This window comes from Sapajus apella, unplaced genomic scaffold (assembly GCF_009761245.1).
Source record: "Sapajus apella isolate SASKATOON/1434 unplaced genomic scaffold, GSC_monkey_1.0 scaffold1, whole genome shotgun sequence".
NCBI classification, from domain to species: domain Eukaryota; kingdom Metazoa; phylum Chordata; class Mammalia; order Primates; family Cebidae; genus Sapajus; species Sapajus apella.
In genome coordinates, this window is record NW_022436941.1 from 24,750,783 (window position 1) to 24,776,835 (window position 26,053).

Below are 26,053 nucleotides of genomic sequence, written 5' to 3' on the forward strand. Positions count from 1 at the left end.
GTCGACTCTCTTCCAGGTGTTCCAGTCACCTGTTGAAAAGACGCCGGGATCTGTGTGATTTCTCCTGCGGTGACTCACTGTGCTGGCTGAAACAGCGGCGCTGAGATTCGTGGTGTTTTTTTTGCCCAGGAATCTCCTGGCCTGGCTCCCTGTTTCAGTTCCTTTTTAAATCAGATGAATGGGTGATCTGCCTTCCTGGGGCTCCAACTGCCAGCTGAAAGGGCACCCGGACCAGTGTATTTTGTATGGAGAACTGCTGCGCCAGGGCGCCGGCCAAAACAGCTGCGCTGGTGACCCTTGGGGCTCCTCCGCCTGGGAATCTCCTGGTCTGTGGGCAATAAAAATCCACCTGGAAATGCGGGTCCACTCACCCTCTGCACTTTCACTGGGGGCTGCAATCCTGAGCTGTTCCTAGTCGGCCATCTTCCCTTCTCCCACATCTACCTTTCATTCTTATGCTTTGAGATTATTTCCTGCATTTGATCTTCTACCTTTAATTTAAGCCTCAATTACGACCACTTTCTTTATAAAACTTTTCAGTCTGACAAATATTTTTCAAGCCCAAGAATACTTTTCCAAATCTTAAGTATTTTTAAAATCATTTAAAAATTTCAAATGAAGCCAGGTGGTGGCTCACACCTATAATCCCAATGCTTTGGGAGGCCAAGGCAGGAAGAGGATCACTTGAGGCCAGAAGTTCAAGACCAGCCTGGGCAACAAAGCAAGACCCCACCCATACCAAATAAATAAATAAATTTAAAAAGTATAAAATTTCCTAAATTTTAAAAATATAAAATTTTCAGTGTTACTCTATCTTCTCCAATAGTTCTTTTTCGTGGAACATATATTCTGATTGTTCAATCTGCTCCTCATCTCTCTTGCTCAGATGGCAGTGCTTTTTTTCTATTGGCTAACTGTGCTCAGGTCTGGGTTTCAAGATGTTATTAATGGCTAGACTCTTTCATTTGGTTAAAGTAAAAGGAGTCTCATTCTGTGCCTGTGATTTAAGACCAGGCTGTCAATATCCACAAGAGGGACCAAGTTGGAGGAAACCACTCTGCTCTTAAGTCTTCATTCTCCCAGCCTCAGGGGTAGGAAAGGCACTTAGACCTCCAATCAGATCTCTATCCTAATCACTTGTGGAGGCAAGTGGTGGGATGCAGAGAGAAGAACAGAGTATATTAATAGCTGTAATTATCAAAGTCATACATCCTCCAACTAAGCCCTGCAGAGAATCTTTAGCTTTCTCATTTTGCCCTGGATTTTGATGCTTTTTTCCAATAGGGGCAACAACATGGGGCCGCACAATCAGAGCCACACTATACAGGAAATGGGCAGATAACTCAGCAGCTCCTCCCAACAAACCCACAATAAACATGTAGCTAAGTAAGAAATGAACTGAATTATTCATATTTTAGGATTTTAGGGGTAATAACTACAGCATAACATCTGTAGGCGATAAAGGGTCTGACTCCATTTTTAATGCTTGTCTGCTCACAGACTTCAAGTCCTACTAGTCCCCCTTCCTCTACTGCCCCACATCTGGGCAAGCTGTTAAGAAAGTCTGGGTGCTTCTCCCTTTACAATAGTGGAAAGTTTAGATAACCTAACACCGGGCCCACATGCAGAAATTCTTACCCCATCCCCACCACCTAACTACCATAAAACACAAGCCAGGTGCTGTTCTCTGCTTTCTCCAGAAAGCCTCATTATATGAGTAATAAACATTTTCCTGTCCTCTTGGGGCACCTGTGCCATTGTTAGTCTCTACATCCAAACCAACTGTGAGCAGGGGAGGGTCTGTCCCACTACTTCAAGGTGACTACACTAGCCTATGTAATTGATACAGCTATTAACATGTAACGATTTATAAAAAGAAACTGGTAGCAACCACAATAACGATTTGACAGTGGTTTACAGGTTGGGCAGTTGGCCACATGGAAACTGTTATATTAGATAGAAAGTTAGTGATCCATGTTTGCAGTAGCAAAATATTTGGTAAAACTATCATCTGTGATACCTTGAAAAGCAGATAAATTTACCCAATAAAACCTTTTTTTTTCTCTCTGACATAGAAACTAACAATGTTCTGGATGGTGGCAGCTTTGTCACCATGGATCCCAAAATGAAAGCATGTGGAATATGAAAAACATACTGTGTGAATGGGAAATAATCCTTTTTTGTTCTAAGAGGCTAATGTTTTCATATTTGCTACTGCAGCATAAACTAGCTTTACATACATTACATCCTGACTGATAACAAAAGGGGTATTCTCTACACTTTTTTTTCATCTACTCAATTGTGGCCCAGGAGTCTGAGGGCTGTGTGCAAACCTCTCTGTGTCTGCCTTTAAGAAAGTATGAACTGAGCCAGTCAGAAGATCCCTACTGCTGGAAGGTCCAGAGCTGCTTAAAAGTTGAAATTTTAAAAAATATGTGTATTTTTTAAAGTTGAAAATAATCCTACTCTCATCAAAGGGCTGAAAGCAAAGTTAGCATTTTGGATAATAGAAAGGAAATACCTATTTGATCTCTGACTCTTTGTATCCTAAAACTTTTGTCTCATTGTCTTGAAAAACTAAAACAACATCTTAGCCCAGAGTAAAGAGAGACAGCAATTTTGGCAGCTTCTAAAATAGTAATATGGTGTTGTGTAAAATAAACAGGCTACACAAAATACATGTTGTATGATCCCATCTTTATTGTTTTAAAAGATGTATTTGTTTCTGTATATATTTGTAGCAAAAAATCAAGAACTATACATATTCTAAAATGTTAACAGTAGGCAATCTCTGGAATAGGGATGATTTTCACATATTTTTCTGATCTGTATTTTCTGATTTTTCTAAAATGAATGCATACTAATGTGAAATAGAAGTTTTAAAAATATTTTTTGTCATGTATGGAACTTGTAGATGAGTAGAGCTTAATTTCCTTAAAAACTTTTATTCTCTTTCTCTAGTTATATATATATATATATGAACCTTACTCTTACCACAACATTTCACAAGAGTCCTCAATTTTCTTAAAAGATGGTAAATATATTTCTATAAACTGATGACCTCTCTGCAGTCATTTTAAAACACAGCTTTCTAAAAATTTTAATCATGTACCAAAACATAATTTTTTTTTTTGAGAAAGGGTCTCACTCTATCACGCAGGCTGAAGTTCAGTGGCACAATCATGAAGCCTCAACCTCCCCGGGCTCAGGTGATCCTCCCACCTCAGCCTCCCTAGCAGCTAGGAGTACAGACGCATACCACTACACCTGGCTAATTTTTGTATTTTTTGTAGAGACCAAGTTTCACCATGTTGCCCATGATGGCCTCAAACTCCTGGGCTCAAGCAATCCTCTGGCCTCAGACTCACAAAGTGCTGGCATTACAGACATGAGCACCTGCACCTGGTCTTCTAAACATAATTTTGAATACTGTGAACCCTAACGACTAAAAATAACAAGAGTCTTTGAAAGTGTGAATAGGCATTAGACATAGCTATTAGAGAAAAACAGTAGAACACTAAAAACAGACTCCTAAAAATATCATGTTTAATTACTCTGTCCAAAGTGAATTTATAATATCAAATCACTTAGTAAATGAGACATATGATCTAGAATATTGACTAATGAGAAAAGTAATTTTTTTTTGACATTCACAAATAATGAAATGCATTCCTTGTATTTTGACTGTGATGCTGGTGACATGTACTATATACACTTGTCAAAACTTAAGTTTTGTAAGCTTAAAACTGTTGACTTTTAATGCCTGTAAATTATGCCTCAATAAAACCAATTTTTAAAAATCACAATGGATTTTTTTTTGCTAAAATTTTCAGACCATCTTATTCAGTGGTTGAAGCACTCATAAACAATCTCTTAGATTATACAAACTTAATAAAGAAAAAAATCTGCACATAGTGAAAGTGGAATCTTTTCCTCCTAAGTTTCCTATCACAAATAATCTACCAATACTGGTAGAAATCTGTCATTCTTCCTTTCTCTCACCTTCAGCTTTCAACAAGCCATCAAGTCCTATCAGTTCTACCTTCTTCCAAACATCATCTCATCCTAGTGTCTTAATCATTTCTTTTGGGACTACTGCAATAAACTCTTAATTGATTTCCCTGTGTTTATTTTCCCAGCCTACCAATTCAATGTCCATAACACACACACACGCACACACACACACACACACATACACACACACACACACAAATCATCCTGCCAAAAAAATATGAAAAAAAAATAAAGCAACAATAATGTCAGTAAAAACTTGTTTAAAAACATTCAATTGTCTCACAATAAAGTTCAAAGTCATGGCATTAATGGTTCTTTTAAATTAGGCCTGTTGATCAATATCAGTCCCTCCTGATATAAAAAGGCCTATATTTTATATCGCTGCCAGTAGGGCCATCCTCTCCTTTTCTATGTGTGAAACATCTACTAATCCCTTAAAACCTAATTTAAATGTAATTTCCTTCATTCACAGTCTCCTAGGCAGAGGTAAGTGGTTCAGTTGTGTTCCCATTAACATGCTGTACATACTATTATTATTTGTTAATGCCATTGTTTCCGCCCTTAGACATGAATTCCTCTAAGGCAGGATCTGAATCTTTTCCACCAAGTTCAAAGCCTGGCTCATAGTAAAAATAATTTATGATTTAATAATAAGTAAAAGAAGAAAAATAGAATTATTTATTAAAACCATTTCGCTATGACAATTATAAGTTAATATTTTTCTTAAAAAGCTTAGAAGATGTGACAATAGAAATAGTACCTTGTCTACATGGAAAATCAAATCCAGTTCACAGACATTTTCAAAACATTTGTCTAATGTTTCCACAAATACCTATGGAAAAAGAAAAAAGGTTTAAAGGACTGTTTAAATTTATTCAAACATATTATCTATAAGGACGGCAATTCTATTGTGAACTAAAATTTTGTATTATATGTTTATCTTTTTCAAACTAAAAATTGTATTAAATGCAAAAAAAAAAAAAAGTAAAAAAATAGAGTCCTAAAACTACCAAGTTTAACTACAGATAAGCTACTTTTCAATATGTAAGCATAGGAAACAAAATAAACTTTTTTTGAAAATGACTACAACTAGAGAGTCTTAATACCATTAAGTGCTTACAAAAGCACTTAAAAATACCCAACTAAGCTTCCTTATTTTGATGTGAGGGGGAAAAAAGCTCATTAGGAAATATCTATCAAGAAAGGTGAGGCACAGTCCAAGTCCCTACTATACCTAATGTAGCCAGTAATTTTTAATTATCAAATCAGCATAAAACACTGCTAAAAATTACTTATGGAAAAAGCACAGACCTTAGAATCAGGTTTACATGGATTCAAACTCTAAATTGAATAACTTGTATGACGTTGTGTGGAAAACAGTCGCCTCAGCAGGCTTGGGTTGTTCAAACTCTATACATTCCCATAAATGAACTGTTTTCAGGACTATCCCCTGGCCAGCTCCTGAGGACTAAGCTCCAACCTTTCGGAAAGTTGTCTGATTACAGTGCTTTTCTATGCTGGAGGTCTTGGGCCATGCTATAGCAGTTTGAACAGGTAGTTTATGTTAATAATGTGATTTATAGTGAACACCTGCTTTTTCTCTGAGGATTTGAAGCTTAAGTAGCCAAGGTCAGTCATGCAGACATGACATACCTATGTGACTAACCCCCAGGGTAAACTTCCCTGATTGGGAATACTCTGTACACATTATCACATATTTTGGGGGAAATTAAGCATGTCCTGTGTAACTCCAATAGAAAGGGAGGCCTGACAGCTTGCAACTGGAGTCTTCCAGGCTACATTCCATGTGCCTTTGCTGATTTTACTCTGTATCCTTTCACTTTAATAATAATAAACCATAGCATGAGTATAACAACTTGAATCCAGTGCATCCTAGTAAATCATTGAGATGATCTTGATGACCCCAATGCAAACCTTCAAAAATTAATCTCTTAAATTCTACCTTGCATAGTTCTCACTATTCTATTCCCATTTCTATTCTCACCACCCCTTTCAGTAGAAACTTCAGATAAAGTGACCATATAATTTATCATCCTAAATGAGGTAGTATTAAAAGTAAAAAGAAATATCAATTAATAATAAATTATATAATGGTATACAATATTATTATAATGTAATAACAGCCTTAACAACAGGAATGTAGGGAGGCCTGGGAGTTGGAATTATTTCAGGAGGTGACGGGGGAGAATGTGATGCAATATAATGGTGATACAGACAGGAGACAGGGAAATACTGGGTAGAAGAGGGCAGTTCCCCAGCAAAGGCCCCACCCTCAAGCCTGGAAACTCATGGCCTTAAATGTGAACAGGCATTCCTGTTTTTGTGTCCCAAAGTTGCCTTTTTGCTCTCCATGCCCCCCTATCGTGTATCCATATAAACCTCAAACCCATGACTCCAGGTAGAAATAAAAAGATGAACAGAAGAGCAGAAGAATGGCAGAACGGCACAGCAGAGAGAAAGGAAGGGGCATCTGAACGCTGAGAGGAGTTCAGCTAGGGACAGTCAAAGAGGAGATTGGCTACTGATTCTTCCTGGATGCCAGACAAGAACCTAGGTACCAAGAGGGCACTGAAGTGGTAAGCACTTAAGCTGTCCGTGAATGGCAAGGCTAAAGGAGCACACTGTAACACACACCCAATTAGACTTTGGGAGTTGAAGGTTCTCACCTCTGGAAGCTGCTGTGGGGCAGTGTCCTATAAGGGGTTTCATTGTGCATAGCAGACAAAGAGACAAGCCACACCCCTGTCACATATCCTGCAAGGGGGTAGTCAGGGAACTCTCCCGTTTCAGTGGAAGAAGAACTGGACTGAAATTCAGGAAACCTGAGTTATAATACCAGCTCTGCAATTTTTAATCAGCTATATGATTTGGATTAAGTGACTTTATTTCTCTGGTCCTGCATAAGTTTTCATAAATTTTAATGGTTTATAATAGAGTTGTGTAAATTTTATGGTAGTAAATGATAAAATAAAGTAGTATCTATGTAGCAGTCCATTTTCATGCTGCTGATGAAGACATATCCTAGACTGGGCAATTTACAAAAGAAAGAGGTTTATTGGACTTACAGTTCCACATGGCTGGGGAGGGCTTACAATCATGGCAGAAGGTGAAAGGCACATTTTACATGGCGGCAGACAAGAGAAGAGAACTTGTGCAGGGAAACTTCACTTTCAAAACCACCAGATCTCATAAGACTTATTCACTATCATGAGAACAGCACAGGAAAAATCTGCACCCATGATTCAATTATATCCCACCAGGTCCCTCCCACAACACCTGGGAATTGAGGATGAGATTTGGGTGGGGACACATCCAAATCATATCATTCTGCCCCTGGCCCCACCCAAATTTCATGTCCTCACATTTTAAAACCAATCATGCCTTCCAAACAGTCCCCGGATGTCTAAACTCATTTCAGCCTTAACTCAAAAGTTTGCAGTCTCAAGTCTCATCTGAGACAAGGCATATCCCTTCCGCCTATGAGACTGTAAAATCAAAAGCAAGTTAGTTACTTCCCATATACAAAGGCAGTGCAGATATTGGGTAAACACAGCAATTCCAAAGGGGAGAAACTGGCCAAAACAAAGGAGCTACAGGGCCCATGCCAGTCTGAAATCCAGTGTGGTAATCAAGTCTTAAAGCTCCAGAATGATATCTTTTGACTCCATGTCTCACATCTAGGTCATGCTACTGCAAGAGGTGTGCTCCCATGGCTGTGGGCAGCTCCGATGCTGTGCCTTTGCAGGGTACACCCTTCCTTCTGGATGCTTTCATGGGGTGGTGTTGAGTGTCTGTGGCTTTTCCAGGTGCAGAGCGCAAGCTGTCAGTGCATCTATCATTTTAGGGTCTGGGGAAGATGGCCCTCTTTTCACAGCTCCAAGGGGCAGTGCCCCGGTAATGGCTCTGTGTCGGGGCACCAATCCCACATTTCCCTTCCTCACTGCCCTAGAAGAAGTTCTCCATGAGGGCCCCACTCCTGCAGCAAACTTCTGCCTGGACATCCAGGGATCTCCATACATCCTCTGACACCAAGATGGAGGTTCCCAAACCTTAATTCTTGACTTTTTTTTTTTGGAGACAGAGTCTTGCTCTGTCTCCCAGGCTGGACTGCAGTGGTGTGATCTCAGTTCACTGCAACCTCCACCTCCCAGATTCCAGTGATTCTTGTGCCTCAGCCTCCCAAGTAGCTGGGACTATAAGTTCACACCATCATACCCGGCTAATTTTTTAATATTTTTAGTAGAGATGAGGTTTCGCCACATTATTCAGGCTGGTCTTGAACTCCTGGCCTCAAGTGATCTGCCTGCCTCGGCTTCCCAAAGTGCTGGGATTACAGGCATGAGTCACCACACCAAACCTCAATTCTTGACTTCTGCGTACCCGCAGGCTCAACACAACATGGAAACTACCAAGGTTTGGGGCTTTCACCCTCTGAAATGACAGCCCTAGCTATACCTGGCCCCTTTTAGCCATGGCAAGAGCAGCTGGGATATAGGGTACCAGTACCAAGGTTGCACATAGTGGAGGGGGTCCTTGGCCCAGCCCATGAAACCATCCTTTCCTTGTAGGTCTCTATGCCTGTGATGTAAGGAACTGCCATGAAGACCTCTGACATGCCCTGGAGACATTTTCCTCATGGTCTTGGGTATTAACATTTTCTTGTTACAAATGCAAATTTCTGCAGCCAGCTTCAATTTCTCCTCATAAAATGGGATTTTCATTTCTATTGCATTGTCAGGCTGCAAATTTTCCGAACTTTTATGCTGCTACCCTTTCAAAACCGAATGCTTCCAGCAGCACACAAGTCACCTCTTGAATGCTTTGCTGCTTAGAAATTTTCTTCTGCCAGATATCCTAGATCATCTCTCTCAAGGTCAAAGTTCCACAAATCTCTTGTGCAGGGGCAAAATGCTGCCAATCTCTTTGCTAAAAAATAACATGAGTCACCTTTGCTCCAGTTCCCAGCAAGCTCCTCATGTTCATCAGAGACCACCTCTGTCTGGATTTCATTGTCCATAACATTATCAGTGTTTTGGTAAAAGCCATTCAATAAGACCTAGAGAGTTCTACGCTTTCCTATATTTTCCTGTCTTCTTTTTAGCTCTCCAAACTGTTCCAATCTTTGCCTGTTACCCATTTCCAAAGTCGCTTCCACATTTTCAGTATGTTTTCAGCAGCACCCTACCCCCAGTACCAATTTACTGTATTGACACCAATTTACTATAATAGTCTGTTTTCACGCTGCTGATAAAGACACCCTAGATTGGGCAATTTACACAATAAAGAGGTTTATTGGACTTCTTACAGTTCCACATAGCGAGGGCAGCCTCACAATAATGGTGGAAGGTGAAAGACATGTCTCATATGGCAGCAGATAAAAGAAGTGAGCTTGTGCTGGGAAATTCCTTTTTTTAAAAAACCAACAGATCTCATGAGACTTATTCACTATCACCACGAGAACAGCAAGGGAAAGTCCTGACCCTACGATTCAATTACCTCCCACTAGGGCCCTCCCACAACACACGGGAATTGAAGTTGAGATTTGGGTGAGAGCACAGCCAAACCATACCATATCTACATATATTTTGTACATTTATAACATACCTGTTTCTAAAATTTTTCCTTATTTCTAGGCTACACAATTCATCTAGGAATCTTTTAAAATTGTCACAAACCTCCAAAAAATTATCCAATATATTTATTGAAAAAATTCACATGTAAGTGAACCCGTGCAGTTCAAACCCAGGTTGTTCAAGGGTCAATTGTATATGACTATAACCACCACTTTCTTAGACCAGTGGTTGGCAAACTTTCTCAACAAAGGGTCAGACAGTAAATATTTTAGGCTTTGTAGGCCATAGAGTCTAACACAAAACAGCCACAGACATTACATAAACAAATGAACATGGTTCTGTTCCAGTAAAAGCTTTTTTACAAAAACAGGCAGCAGGCGGGATTTGAACTGCAGGCTATAGTTTGTTGATTTCTTCAGTTAGACCAGTTACTGGGAGAAATAATAGGTCTGTAGTAACCAAGAACACATGCAGTTTTATTCATAATTTCATTTGTGAGAAGAGGGCAAATTATTAAGTTGATCAAAGTAGGGCATATATAAGGGTGATGCTGTTAAATATATATTTGGTTTTCATTCTGTTTCCTGTCACAGGGCTCCTAAGACCATTGGAGTTACCAAGGTAATGCCTCTTTTTGTATGCTAATGAGATAACTGATGGCTGAGGTCTCCTGTGTAGTCTCAGGATGTGGGCTGGTTGCCAAGGGGAACCAATCATGTGATTAGAGGGTCTGAACTTTCAGCCCCATCCCCCCAATTTCCAGGTAGGGGACTGAAATTGAAGTGTTAAGTCAATCTCCAATGGTTAATGATTTAATCAATCATAACTACATAATGAAGCTTTCATAACAACCCAAAATGTCTGGGTTGAACTTCTGGAGAGCTGAACATATGAAGGTGCTTGGAAGACAGGTATGCCTGGAGAGGGCATTGGAGCTCCACACCCTTTCCCAAATTATCTTGCCCTATGTATCTCTTCTGTCTGGCTGCCCATCTGTACCTTTGTAATATTCTTTATAATAGGTGGGTAAACATGTTTCCCTGATTTGTGTAAACTGCTCTGGCAAATTAATCGAACTGAAGGGGGTGGGTCACAAGAATCCCAATTTACCATCACTCAATCAGAAGTACAGGTCACAACCTACCACTTGCAACTGGCGTCTGAAGTGGGGACAGTCTTGTGGGACTGTGTCATGGGATCTGATACTATCCCCATGTAGATAGCATCAGCAGTGAATTACAAGATACTCAGCTGGAGAATTCCTTGGTGTGTGGGGCACAAACTACCACACATCTGGTGTCAGATGTATTGTACTAAGTGACTGTGGAGTAGAAGCAAAAAAAAAAAAAAAATCTTGTATTTTCCTTTCACAACAGGTCATCTACAAGTGAGATTTTAGTTTAATTTTTTGGTAGGTAAAAAATAAGTATCATTTAGTACCCAACCAAACTCCCAACTTTATCTATTTTTCTTCAAGGCCCTGGTGACATGGTGCCCAAAATGACTGTACTCATTTGATTTCTAATTCAGATACATTTTTCTTCTTTCATACAACGGACTTTTGTTATGAGGACTGGATGGGGGTAATGCTGCTATAACACGGAGCAAGCAATTAACCAATATTAACTTTTTGGAGTGAGTAATAATAGGAGTGAAAAGAGGAAAAGTCTTCCTTTTACCAGGGCAGCCCTGATGAAATAGCTGGGAAAGTTCTTTTTCTCATTGTTTTGCTTTAGACCCTTTTTAATAAGTATAGCTGCTTAAAGAAACTAGCCTGAGATAATACCAGAGCTGGGGAAACAACTCAAGTTACTGGTGACATTTCCATTGGGAAAGAAGAAAATACTTACATTGAAAACAGTCTTTAACTTAAAAATCATTTGAATACTTATTTATAAAAATCATAGTTTAAAGTTATGGAAGACAAAGCTTAGTAAATTTTTACTTAAGTGTAACATACACACAGAAAAGTACAAAAACCATAATATATAACATGATACATTTTCTGAACAATCAACACTCAAATCATGTTTTAACATTACCAGCATTATAGAAGCCTTCTCATAGTCTATCAGTCACTATCAACCATCACAGGTACCCAATACCCTCCTTTGTAACAATATGAATACATTTTATCTATGTCTGAACCATATACAATATATGCTCTATTGTGAGTGGCTTCTTTAATTCATTGTTATTTTTGTGAGGGTTATTCAGGTTATTACATAATACAACAGCTAATCATTCTTAGTTGTACAGTATGCCATTGAATTGGAATATCACAGTGTGTCCATTCTACTGGTGATATAAATTTGGGTTGTTTCCAGTGCGGGGGCCATTACAATTAGTACTGTTAAGAACATTTCTTACACATCTTTTAGTGAACATATATACACATATCTACTGATTGTATACTCAGAATACAACTGCTAAGTCAAAGAGTAGCATATGTTAAGCTTTAGTGTATAATGCCAAACTGACTTTCAAAACGATTATACACACTTAGACAGTAAATAGCAGTGCATGACTCCAAGACTTTGGCAGCACACAGACCAGGGAAAACGCTGCCTTGCTGAGAAACACCGGGAGTCACAGACCCGGGCTACAGCCCAGGCCAGAGGCCCCGGCCAGACTGGTGCCTTGTTAGTGCAGACTAGGGCAGAGATTTGGACTAACACTGAGAACACCTGCAAGCCTAGAGAAGAACATAAATGACTTGATAGAGCTGAAAAGCACAGCATGAGAACTTCATGAAGCATACACAAGTTTCAATAGCCAAACTGATCAAGCAGAAGAAAGGATATCAGAGATTGAGGGTCAACTCAACAAAATAAAAAGAGAAGGACTGAAAAGAAATGAACAAAGCCTCCAAGAAATGTGAGATTATGTGAAAAGACCTAATCTATGCGTGATCGGTGTAACTGAAGAGGACAGGGAAAATGAATCCAAGCTGGAAAACACTGTTCAAAATATTATCCAGGAGAACTTACCCAACCTAGCGAAGCAGGCCAACGTTCAAATACAAGAAATACAAAAAACACCACAGAGATACTCCTCAAGAAGAGCACATAATCATCAGATTCGTCAGGGTTGAAATGAAGGAAAAAATGCTAAGGGAAGCCAGAGAGAAACTTCGAGTCACCCACAAAGGAAAGCCCATCAGACTCACAGTGGATCTCTTGGCAGAAACCCTACAAGCCAGAGAGTGGGGACAAATATTCAACATCTTTAAAGAAAAGAATTTTCAACGCAGAGTCTCGCATGTCCAGCCAAACTAAGCTGCATAAGTGAAGGAGAAATAAAATCCTTTATGGACAAGCAATTACTGAGAGATTTCGTCACCATCAGACCTGCCCTACAAGAGATCCTGAAGGAAGCACTAAACACAGAAAAAAACATCCAGTACCAGCCACTGTGAAAATGAACCAAATGGTAAAGACCAATGTCACAATGAGGAAACTGTGTCGATCAACAGGCAAAACAACCAACCAGTAACAAAATGGCAGGATCAAATTCACACATAACAATATTAACGTTAAATGTAAATGGCCCGAATGCCACAATCAAAGGACACACACTGGCAAACTGGGTAAAAAGTCAAAACCCATTGGTGTGCTGTATTCAAGAGACCATTCTCACATGCAAAGACACACATACACTCAAAACAAAGGGATGGAGGAAGATCTACCAAGCAAATGGAGAGGAAAAAAAGCAGGGGTTGCAATTTTAGTCTCAGATAAAATCGACTTTAAACCAACAAAGATCAGAAGAGACAAAGAAGGACACTACATAATGGTGAAAGGATCAACACAACAAGAAGAGCTAACTATCCTAAATATATATGCACCCAATATAGGAGTGCCTTGATACATAAAGCAAGTTCTAAATGACCTACAAAGAGACTTAGACTCCCACACAATAATAGTGGGAGACTTTAACACTCCACTGTCAACATTAGACAGATCAACAAGACAGAAAATCAACAAGAATATACAGGACTTGAACGCAGAACTGGAATAAGCAGGCCTAATAGACATCTACAGAACTCCCCACCCCAAATCCAAAGAATATACATTCTTCTCAGCACCACATCGCACTTACTCTAAAATTGATCACATAATTGGAAGTAAAATCACTCCTCAGCAAATGCAAAAAAAAAAGGAATCATAACAAACAGTCTCTGAGACTACACTGCAATCAACTTAGATCTCAGGATTAAGAAACTAACTCAAAACCGCACAACTTCATAGAAACTGAACAACCGGCTCCTGAATGTTGACTAGATAAACAATGAAATGAAGGCAGAAATAAAGATGTTCTTCAAAACCAATGAGAATGAGGACACAATGTACCAGAATCTGGGACACAGTTAAAGCAGTGTCTAGAGGGAAATTTATAGCAATAAATGCACATGAGATGCAAGGAAAGATCTAAAATTGACACCCTATCATCAAAATTGAAAGAGCTAGCAGAGCAAGATAAAAAAAACTCAAAAGCTAGCAGAAGACAAGAAATAAGTAAGATCACAGCCAAACTGAAGGAGATAGAAACACCAAAAAACCCTGCAAAAAAATCAATAAATCCAGGAGGTGGCTTTTTAAAAAGATCAACAAAATAGGTAGACTGCTAGCCCGATTAATAAAAAAGAAAAGAGAGAAGAATCAAATAGATGCAATAAAAAACGATAAAGGGGATATCACCACTGATCCTACAGAAATACAAACAACCATCAGAGATTACCACAAACAACTCAATGCACATAAACCAGTAAATCTTGAAGAAATGGATAAATTAATGGACACTTGCAACCTACCAAAACTAAACCAGGAAGAAGTTGAAACCGTGAATAGACCAATGAAGTTGAGGCAGCAATTAACAAGCCTACTAACCAAAAAAAGTCCAGGTCCAGACGGGTTCACAGCTGAATTTTACCAGACATACAAAGAGGAGCTGGTACCAATCATTCTGAAACTATTCCAAACAACACAAAAAAAGGGAATCCTCCCCAACTCATATTATGAGACCAACATCATCCTGATACCAAAACCTGGCAGAGATTCAACAAAAAAAGAAAACTTCCAGCCAATATCCATGATGAACACAGATGCAAAAATCTTCAATAAAATTCTTGCAAACTGATTGCAACAGGACATCATAAAGCTTATCCATCATAATGAAGTAGGCTTCATTCCAGGGATGCAAGGCTGGTTCAACATATGCAAGTCCATAAATATAATCCACCACATAATTAGAACCAAAGACAAAAACACACGATTATCTCAATAGATGCAGAGAAGGTCTTTGACAAAATTCAACAGTCCTTTATGCTAAAAACTCTCAATAAGCTAGGTATCGATGGAACCTAGCACAAAATAATAAAAGCTATTTACAAATCCACTGCCAATATCATACTGAATGGGTAAAAACTGGAAGCATTTCCTTTGAAATCTGACACTAGACAAGGATGCCTGCTCTCTCCACTCTTACTCGGTATAGTATTGGAAGTTCTAGCCAGAGCAGTCAGGCAAGAAAAATAAATAAAGGGTATTCAATTAGGAAAGGAGGAAGTCAAACTGTCTCTATTTACAGACGACATGACTGTATATTTCGAAGACACCATCGTCTCAGCCCAAACTCTCCTTAAGGTGATAAGCAACTTGAGCAAAGTCTCAGGATACAAAATCTATGTGCAGAAATCACAAGCATTCCTATATACCAATAACAGACAAACAGAGAACCAAATGAAGAGCGAACTCCCATTCATAATTGCTACAAGAAGAATAAAATACTTAGGAATATAATTAACAAAAGAGGTAAAGTACCTCTTCAAGGAGAACTACAAACCAATGCTCAAGGAAATAAGAGAAGAAACAAACAAATGGAGAAACATTCCATGCTCATGGTTAGGAAGAATCAATATTGTGAAAATCGCCATACTGCCCAAAGTAATTTATAGATTTAATGCTATCCCCATCAAACTACCAATGACCTTCTTCACAGAACTGGAAAAAACCACTTTAAACTTCATATGGAACCAAAAAAGAGCCAAAACAATCCTAAGCAAAAGTAACAAAGCTGGCGGCATCACGCTGCCGGACTTCAAGCTATACTACAAGGCAAGAGTAATCAAAACAGCATGGTACTGGTATCAAAACAGAGACATAGACAAATGGAACAGAACAGAGGCCTCTGGAGCAACATCACACATCTACAACCATCTGATCTTTGACAAACCTCACGAAAACAAGCAATGGGGAAAGGATCCCGTTTAATAAATGGTGTTGGGAAAACTGGCTAGCAATGTGCAGAAAGCAGAAAACTGGATCCTTTTCTGACACCTTACACTAAAATTAACTCCAGATGGATTAAGGACTTAAACATAAGACCTAACACTATAAAAACCCTAGAAGAAAACCTAGGCAAAACCATTCAGGACATAGGCATAGGGAAGGACTTCATAACTAAAATACCAAAAGCAATGGCAACAAAAGCCAAAATAGACAAATGGGATCTAATTAAACTCCAGAGCTTCTGTACAGCCAAAGAATCAATCACTAGAGAGAACCGGCAACCAACAAAAGAGGAAAAAAATTTTTGCAATCTACCCATCTGACAAAGGGTTAATACCCAGAATCTACAAAGAACTAAAACAGATTTACAAGAAAAAAGCAAACAAACCCATCCAAAAGTAGGCGAAGGATATGAACAAACACTTTTCAAAAGAAGACATAGATGAAGCCAACAAACATAGGAAAAAATGCTCATCATCACTGGTCATTAAAGAAATGCATATCAAAACCACATTGAGATACCCTCTCATGCCAGTTAGAATGGTGATCATTAAAAAATCTGGAGACGACAGATGCTGGAGAGGATGTGGAGAAATGGGATCACTTTTACACTGTTGGTGGCAGTGTAAATTAGTTCAACCATTGTGGAAGACAGTGTGGCGATTCCTCAAGGACCTAGAAATAGAAATTCCATTTGACCCAGCAATCACATTACTGAGTATATGCCCAAAGGACTATAATTCGTTCTATTATAAAGACACATGCACACGCATGTTCATTGCAGGACTGTTTACAATAGCAAAGACCTGGAACCAACCCAAATGTCCATCAGTGGTAAGACTGGACAAAGAAAATGTGGCACATATACACCATGGAATACTATGCAGCCATAAAAAGTGATGAGTTTGTGTCCTTTGTAGGGACATGGATGAACCTGGAAACCATCATTTTCAGCAAACTGACACAAGAACAGAAAATCAAACACCACATGCTCTTACTCATAGGCAGGTGTTGAACAATGAGAGCACTTGGACACAAAAAGGGGAGTATAACCCACTGGGGTCCATGGTGGGGGAGCTATGGGAAGGACAGTGGGAGGGAGGGTGGGGGAGGGATAACGTGGGAGAAATGTCAGGTACAGGTGATGGGGGGATGGTGGCAACAATCCACCTTGCCATGAATATACCTATGCAACAATGCATGATCTGCACATGTACCCAGAATCTAAAGTATAATAAATTAAAAATCAAAAACAACAACAACAACAACAACAAAAAAAAAAACATGTAAAACTAGCTATACCTTAGGGATAAATGTAGTAAAAGGCTCCAAGAGGAACAAGTAAAGTGTAAAGTGTAGAGAATGGAGATGTTACTTTCAGTTGTGACCTTAGAGCTTCCTCTGTTGGATCCACTTCTACCTCTAAGTCACAAAGTGACAGACAACATTAGAAGTTTGCTCCCTAAAACCTCTGCCCTTTAAAAAATAAAATAAAATAAATAGCAGTGTATGAGAGTTTCTGTAGTTCTGTATCCTTGTCACCACCACATATTACCCACCTTTTAACTTTAACCATACCAAGGGTGTGTGGTGGTATATGGTGATTTAATCTGTTCTTCTCAGATATAAGACTGTATACCATTTCATCTGTATTACCCATTTAGATATCTATTTTCATAATGTCTGTTCGAAATTTCTGCTCATTTTCTATTGGGTCTGTCTTATTATTATTATTTTTTTTAAGACAAGGTCTCACTATACTACCCAGGCTGGTTTTAAACTCCTAGGCTCAAGTAATCCCTCCACCTCAGACACCCGAGTAGCTGGGATTACAGCGGTCTATATTTTCTTATTGATGTATAAGAATTATTTATATATTCTAGCTACAGTCTTTTGTCATATGTATTACAAATATCTTTTCCAGTTCTGTGGCTTTCCTTTTCATTCTCCTAACAGTGTCCTTGGAAGAACAGAAATTTTCCATTCCAAAATACAATTTCTCAGTTTTTTTTCCTTTACAGTTAACATTGCTTTATGTCCACTTTAAGGAATCTTTGCCTACAGCAAGGTCAGAAAATACATTCACTCAGAAGAAAACAAAGCTTTACATTTTACTTTTTATGTTTGAACCAAATTTATCTGCAATTGATTTTTGTGTATGGTGTGGAGTGGCCTTCCTTGATTTTAAATCATTATTAGACTTACTAATCAGAATAAAATTTCCAGTATGCCTTTATTTTTTCTTTCTTAATTTTTCTAGTTCTACTGCTTTGATTACCTATATACTATAGTCATCCTTTTTTAAACATTAGAAGACCATCCTGGTACAAATGCTGTCTAAATAGAGTTCCCCTTCACTTACGTGTATTTATAAAGATCAGCAGAACCTACTACATGTGCAGATTATATTGGGTAAAAAAAAAAAAAATCATGATAGCATTAAGTGTGCCTCTGGTGAACTATGGAGTGGTAAAAAATATGGGTTGCCTATTGAGACAGTACAGTACTGTGTTGAGGACACGTGCTTTGAAACCAGGAAGACATACATGGCTTCAAATCCCTGCTCCGTGGCCTTAGGTATCATTTAACTTCTTTAAATCTCACAAATATAAGATAGAGATAAAATTACCTACTTTTCTGGATTATCAATTTTTAATTGAGTTAAACAAATTAGAGTGTCCAGCACAGTTCCCAAAACCCAACTAACAAATGGCAGCCAGAATTATTTATCTGGTTGTTCAAAATATGTGATAATAAAAAATTGAAATATAGAATTGAAACAGAAATAGAAATTTATAATTCTACTGATATAAAAGGAAGATAACAACATGCTGCAACTACCAAGACATTGTGATTTGTTAACTTAAGAGAGGAAAAATGCTGTCCACATTTAATCCAGAAAAATATCATGTGTAAAATATGTGGATACTACAAAAAAAAAAAAGTACCCTGCAGCAAAATGTCATTATAACTGCATGTTCTTAATTTAGGAAAAAAACAAATTCTTAAAATCACTCAGATACTATGTTCAGTTAAAAAAAAAAAATCAAAGACTTCTTCAAAAGACTTTCCATTAATTTTCTTTTGATTTAGCAAAAACTATTTAGTACAATTACAAATCTAGATCCCTAAGGTCCATACACACCGATTATCTGTTACATGGACAAGGGAACACAAAACAAATAATCTACAAACTGAAATGAAGAAACTAAGGGGTAAAAATTAGCATCTTGACGGTTCTAACCAAAACAAAACAATAGAAAAAAATTGCTGTTGCATTATTTCACAAGGAGAAGGATAAAAGGAGCTAAGACCTAGAAGTGACATGGTAGATAGCACCCTCTTGTGCTTTAATTTTAAAATGATATAAAGTTTAAAGCCAATTTCAATATAACAGCTATCTAGCTACTACTCAGTAGCTACTCAGGTGCCAGGGATATAAAAACAAAGACCTAAACTCTGGCCTCAAGTAATTCAAAAGCTGGTGAGAAGAAAACTTAGTTCTAATTTACAAAATAATCATATTTTAAATTGCTCTACATTTTAATTACCTAGCAGTCAAAAAATAAATTTAAAAAATAGATTCCAAAAAATGCCTCCTCCAAATATAAAGAGTCCTCCTTTCCTATGCTATTCTATTTATAAAACATTCTTGTGTTTTCTTTATCTTTACATCCAAGCCACAAAGAGTAGCCTATATATACATCCAGGTCACAAAGAGTAACAGGAATCTATTATACGGCATCTTAGTACCTAGTACTCAAGAGCACAAACTTTAGCATGTGTATACTCAAATTCTAGCTTTGCCTCTAACTCTGAGATCCAGGGCAAGTTATTTAACTCTAAGCCTCAGTTTCTTATCTGAGCATAATAATGGTACCTGTATCACAGAGCTGTTTTAGTGGTTAAATGATTCAATATAAACGTTAGAACAACGTTTCACAAAATAAAACACTCAATACACATAAGTTAATATTATAATACCAAACACACGGAGAAATAAAAATGTGCACAAGATACTATAAAAATACCACAAATTACCCTTTAACAATACAACTTATTTGACAGACCCCCTTTCGAGTTTCTAAGTTAAAAAAAAAAATTCTTTCTGGGTTTGGAAACTTCTGCTAAAATTCAGGAGGAACAGATCCTGCTGTTTTGAATCTACAATAATAGATGAAAAAAGTGTTACACTGACATAAGGCAAGAAAAGTCTTTAGTGCAACAATAGGAGGCATAAATTTAAGGATATTAATATGCCAAAACAAAAAAGAAATTTTTTTGTCACCAGCAAGATATTCTAGAGAGAAACATGTTGGTTTAACTCAAGCCAATAACTAAAAAATATCATTATAAATATTGAATGTACCAACAGAGCTAGGGAAGGCAAACTGAACTTAAAATCAGATCAATTACCTTTGAAGAACAATTATGAATGTAGCTTAGGTACACTCTCCAATATGTACTACTGCATGTACTATTAAGAATCTTTAAAATATGGTGTTTAAGATATGTAAATAGCACTTGACTCAACATATGACTGGACTCTGGACTGGATTTCTACTAAACCTCACCTGGACATTCACGTGCCAATGAGAATGTTAGCAAAAACAGTCACTTATTGTGTATTTACTATGTACCATGCACTTAATACACAATGAACTCTTAACGTCAACATAGAGAAATTAAGAGTTGAAGAAACGACCATCCATCTTCTATACCATGTCATAATAATTCTGAAAGAGTTTACATTAATGATTCTTTTTCTGTGATTTATAGAAAGTTAATGATAAAACAGCATTTACTTGGTACAGCTGATCTTCGAACAACAAGGGGGTTGGGATGCTGACTCTCCACACAGTTGAAAATCTGTGTATGACTTCTGACTTACTAAAATCCTAACTACTAATGGCCTGTGGTTGACCAGAAGCCTTACCAATAACATGAACAGTAGATTCGTAGAAACTGTTATATGTATTATATACTGTAACCTTACAATAAAACAAGCTAGAGAAAAAAATGTTATTAAGAAAATCATAAGGAAGAGAATATATATTTACTATTCATTTAGTGCTAATGGATCATCATAAAGATCTTTATCTTTGTCTTCACATTGAGTAAATGAAGGAAGACAGGTTGGTTTTGCTGTCTCAGGTGGCAGAGGTGGAAGAAGTGAATGAGGTGGAATGGGAGGCCTAAAAGGCAGGTACACTCAATGTAACCTTTATTTTTAAAAAACTGTATACAAGTTGACCCACACAGTTCAAACCTGTGTTGTTCAAGAGTCAACTCTACATACTACTGTGGGATTACCACTGTTTTGAGCGCTTTAAGTAGGTTATTTTACTTGAGCCTTTGCAGTAATCCCATAAGGCAAGTACTTTTGTCATCAACCATTCACAAAAAGGTAATCTAAAGCTAAAAGTTAACTACTAACACTTAATGGTACAGTCCTGATTAAAATCCAAAAAGTTCAATTCCAGAAGCCACATCAACAACAAATAATATATTATTTCTAACATAGTGAGAAGCGATTATTTAGAAAATTTGAAAAATACAGAAAAGTATGAAGCAAAAATCTGAACTGTTCAAACTTACAGCACCCCACCCCAAAAAATCTACTGTTAAGAGTTAAAATCCCATTCAAAACTTCCTTTAAGTGAAGAAATAGAAAAAGAACTAACTACAAACACAGGCTTTTCATAACATTCTTTAAAGTATTTCATCCACCTAAATCAAATGATAAAATTGAAGGAGAATAAAAGAAATTAATAAAGGGACTCAACACTGTGATGGTTAATATTAGGAGTCAACTTGATTGGATTGAAGGATACCTAGAAAGCTGGTAAAGTATTGTTTCTGGGTGTGTCTGTGAGGGTGCTGCCAGAGGGGATTGACATTTGAATCACTGGAATGGGAGAGGAAGACCTGTCCTCAACGTGAGTGGGCACCATCCAACTGGATGCCAGCGTGGCTAGAACAAAGCAGGCAAAAGAAGGTGAAATAACCTTGCTTGCTGAGTCTTCTGGCTTTTATCTTTCTCCCATGCTGCTTGCTTCCATCCGTTCCTCCTGCCCTTAAACATCGGACTTCAGGTTCTTCGGCCTCTGGACTCTTGGATTTACACCAGTGGTTTGCCAGGGGACTCTCGGGCCTATGGCCACAGACTGAAGGCTGCACTGTTGGTTTCCCTGTTTTTGAGGCTTTGGGACTCGAACTGAGCCACTACCAGCTTCTTTCTTCCCCAGCTTGCAGAGAACCTATTGTGGGACTTTGCCTTGTGATTGTGTGAGCCAATTCTCCCCAATAAACTCTCTTGTATATACACATATATTCTATTAGTTCAGTCGCTCTGGAGAACACTGACTAATAGAAATGGAAAGTCATTAATGTGTCTTTGGAAGCAGGAGGAAGACACTGAAATAGCTCAAGAAAGCAGAAGAAATGGAAATACAACTAAAGTGGTAAATGATGTTGGCCATAATGTTAGTGCAGACTTATAGAAGTAAAAGGAAGTGATATTACTGAAGTAATATTATTAAGTCACATGGCTATGATTTCAGCCTAGGAAGAACTTTGAGATTAACCATTTTTCTATGTGATAGAATGTCTGTTATCAGTGTTTCTATCAGTGCATTGGCAAAGAATCAATCTCGGGATGAGGCCAGCGTCTTTCATGTTGACATATAACCTCAGAAACTAGAGGAAAAAAAATGACTGCCTTACTAGTTAAGTGATTTTTAACCCAGAAAAATTTAAAGCAACAAAAATTACAATGTGAACCTATAATTTAACATTTTCATGTTCAGTTTAGAAATAATCTATATAGTTGATATTTAAATACTTAAGCCTTTAAAAAATGTGGTATCATAAGAATACTTAACAGGCCAGACTTTTATAAATCTAAATTTCAATGTATACCTGAACATCCAATTGGAATGGGATTTTTTTTTTGAGACAGAGTCTCACCCTCTCACCCAGGATGGAGTGAAATGGCATGATCTTGCCTCCCAGGTTCCAGCGATTCACCTGCCTCAGCCTCCTGAGTAGCTGGGATTACAGGCATGTGCCACCATACCCGGCTAATTTTTTTTATCTTTAGTAGAGATGGGCCGGGTGTGGTGGCTCATGTCTGTAATCCCAGCACTTTGGGAGGCCAAGGTGGACAGATCATCTGAGGTCAGGAGTTCGAGACCAGCCTGATCAACATGGAGAAACCCTGTTTCTACCAAAAATACAAAATTAGCCAGGTGTGGTAGCATATGCCTGTAATCCTGGCTACTTGGGAGGCTGAGGCAGAAGAATCAGTTGAATCCAGGGGGTGGAGGTTGCAGTGAGCCAAGATTACGCAATTGCACTCCAGCCTGGCCAATAAAAGAAAAACTCCATCTCAAAAAAAAAAAAAAGTAGAGACAGGGTTTTACCATGTTGGCCAGGCTTGTCTCGAACTCCTAACCTCATGATCTGCCCTTTTTAAGCTGAAAGATAAAGGAAAATTTGCCTACACTGATTAATGTATTAGAATATTTAAGATAACGTAACAGTCATGATAATACTTGAACTTTTAAAAATTAATTTATCAGATATTTAAGAATTTGAGAAAGTTTGCCAAAATATGAGCATAAAAATAAAATATATTAAATGTGTAAATTCAGTTTAAAATAAAGGTACTCCTTGTGTTTTATGATACCATGCTAACAGATCTCGGCAATGACTGAACCATGCAAAGTGATAACATGGTTCCTACAAACATGAGTTACCATTACCATGGCATTCTGCAAAGCTTGTACTAGAAGAAATTTAATTACGTTTCAGTCCCTCCATTTAAGTGACTTAATTTGATTTGTATGTTGAATTTAGAAGTCTGAAAAAGAACTGGCTTTCTGAATTTGTAAGGTTTATAGTAAGTCAAGTATTAATTCTAAAAATGAAAGTAACATCTGAATAATTTATTTCTGTGTACAAAACTACTCATGAGAACATTTTTTAAAGCTTATATTGACATAAAGTGTCAAAGCTATCTTTAAACTCCCGAGCAAAAGCTGATTTTTACAATGGTATTCGGCCTTGAAATACATTCTTCTACCTATAGTTGAGTATGGTACAATTGATATTTTGAGCACTGACTTAAAATGAATACAAATATTACAAAAGAGTTGGCTGGCAAGATGGCTGAAAACGAACAGCTCTGGTGTGCCGCTCCCAGCGAGACCTATGCAGAAAACGGGTGATTTCTGCATTTCCAACTGAGGAACACGGCTCATCTCACTGGGACTGGTTAGACAGTGGGTGCAGCCCAGGGACGGTGAGCAGAAGCAGGGTGGGGCATCCCTTCACCCGGTATGTGTAAGGGGTTAGGGAACTCCCTACCCTAGCCAAGGGAATCCCTGAGGGACTCTGCCAGGAGGAACGGTGCACTCCGGCCCAGATACTAAGCTTTTCCCATGGTCTTTGCAAGCTGCAGACCACGAAATTCCCTTGGGTGCCTACACCACTAGGGCTGTGAGTTTCAACTCCCACAGCTAGTTCAGTGTCTGCCCAAACTGGGAGGCTGTTTGGGCAGACATGAAGCTAGCTTTGGAAGTGTTTTTTCATACCCCACTGAAGCCTGGAATACCAGCGAGACTGAACCATTCACTCCCCGGGAAAAGGGGCTGAAGCCAGGGAGCCAAGTGGTCTAGCTCAGAGGAACAAATTTGGAAAACAGTCTTCAGGATATCATCTAGGAGGACTTCTCTAACCGGCAAGAAACACCAACATTCTAATTCAGGAAATACAGAGAACACCACAAAGATACTACTCGAGAAATGCAACCCCACATAATCGTCAGATTCACTGATGCTCAAACGAATGAAAAAGTATTAAGGGTAGCCAGAGAGAAGGGTCAGGTTACTCAGAAAGGGAAGTCCATCAGACTAACAGTGGATCTCTCTGCAGAAACCCTACAAGCCAGAAGAGAGAGGAGGCCAATATTCAACATTCTTAAAGAAAAGAATTTTCAACCCAGAATTTCATATCCAGCCAAACTAAGCTTCCTGAGCAAAGGAGAAGTAAAATAATTTACAGACAAGCAAATGCTGAGAAATTTTGTCACCACTAGGCCTGTCTTACAAGAGAACCTGAAGGAAGCACTAAACATGGAAAGGAAAAACCAGTATCAGCCACTGCAAAAACATACCAAATTGTAACGACCATTGACACTATGAAGAAAACACATCAACCAATGAACAAAATAAACAGCTAGCATCCTAAAGACAAGATTAAATTCACACATGGATTCACATAAGATCAATTTCATGTAATCCAGGAACTGGTTTCTCGAAAATGTAAATGGGCTAAATATTCCAATTAAAAGACACAGACTGGCAAACTGGATAAAAAGTCAAGACCCATCGGTGTGCTGTATTCAGGAGACCCATATTATGTGCAAAGACATGTACAGGCTCAAAATAATGGGATGCAGGAATATTTACCAAGCAAATGGAAAGAAAAAAAAAAAAAGTAGGGCTTGCAATCCTAGTCTCTGATAAAACAGACCTTAAAACAACACAGATCAAAAAAGGCAAAGAAGGGCATTACATAATGATAAAGGGATCAATGGAACAAGGAGATAACTATGCTAAATATATATGCACCCAATATAGGATAAAGCAAGTTCTTAGAGATCTACAAAGAGACTCAGACACCCACACAATAATAGTGGGAGACTTCAACACCACACTGTCAATATTAGATCAATGAGACAGAAATTTAACGAAGATATTCAGGACTTGAACTCAGCTCTGAACCAAGCAGACCTAGTAGATATCTACAGAACTCTCCATGCCAAATCAACAGAATATACATTCTTCTCAACACCGCACTGCACTTATTCTAAAATTGACCACATAATTGGAAGTAAAACACTCCTCAGCAAATGCAAAAGCACTGAAATTATGACAAACAGTCTCTCAGACCACAGTGCCATCAAATTAGAACTCAGGATTAAGAAATTTACTCAAAACCGCACATTTACATGGAAACCGAACAACTTGCTCCTGAATAACTACTGGGTAAATAATAAAATTAAGCCAGAAATAAGATCTTTGAAACCAATGAGAACAAAGACAATGTACCAGAATCTTTACGACACAACTAAAGCAGTGTTTAGAGGTA

The 26,053-nt window shown here is 38.1% G+C and overlaps 1 protein-coding gene across 8 annotated transcripts in view; it reads right to left on the minus strand.

Annotated features, from left to right (window-relative positions):
* The window catches only part of AP3S1 (adaptor related protein complex 3 subunit sigma 1), an 83,716-nt gene that overhangs the window by 18,882 nt on the left and 38,781 nt on the right, over positions 1–26,053 (minus strand). For 5 of the 8 annotated variants that reach the window (XR_004267501.1, XM_032274052.1, XM_032274041.1 and 2 more), the window contains one exon: positions 4,775–4,846. The exons of the other annotated variants lie outside the window; for them this stretch is intronic. Coding sequence is in view for 4 of the 5 variants with exons in the window: in XM_032274052.1 (XP_032129943.1) it covers positions 4,775–4,846 (72 nt within the window). In the remaining variant the exon portion in view is untranslated. The remainder of the gene's footprint in view (positions 1–4,774; positions 4,847–26,053) is intronic. 8 annotated transcript variants of the gene reach the window in all.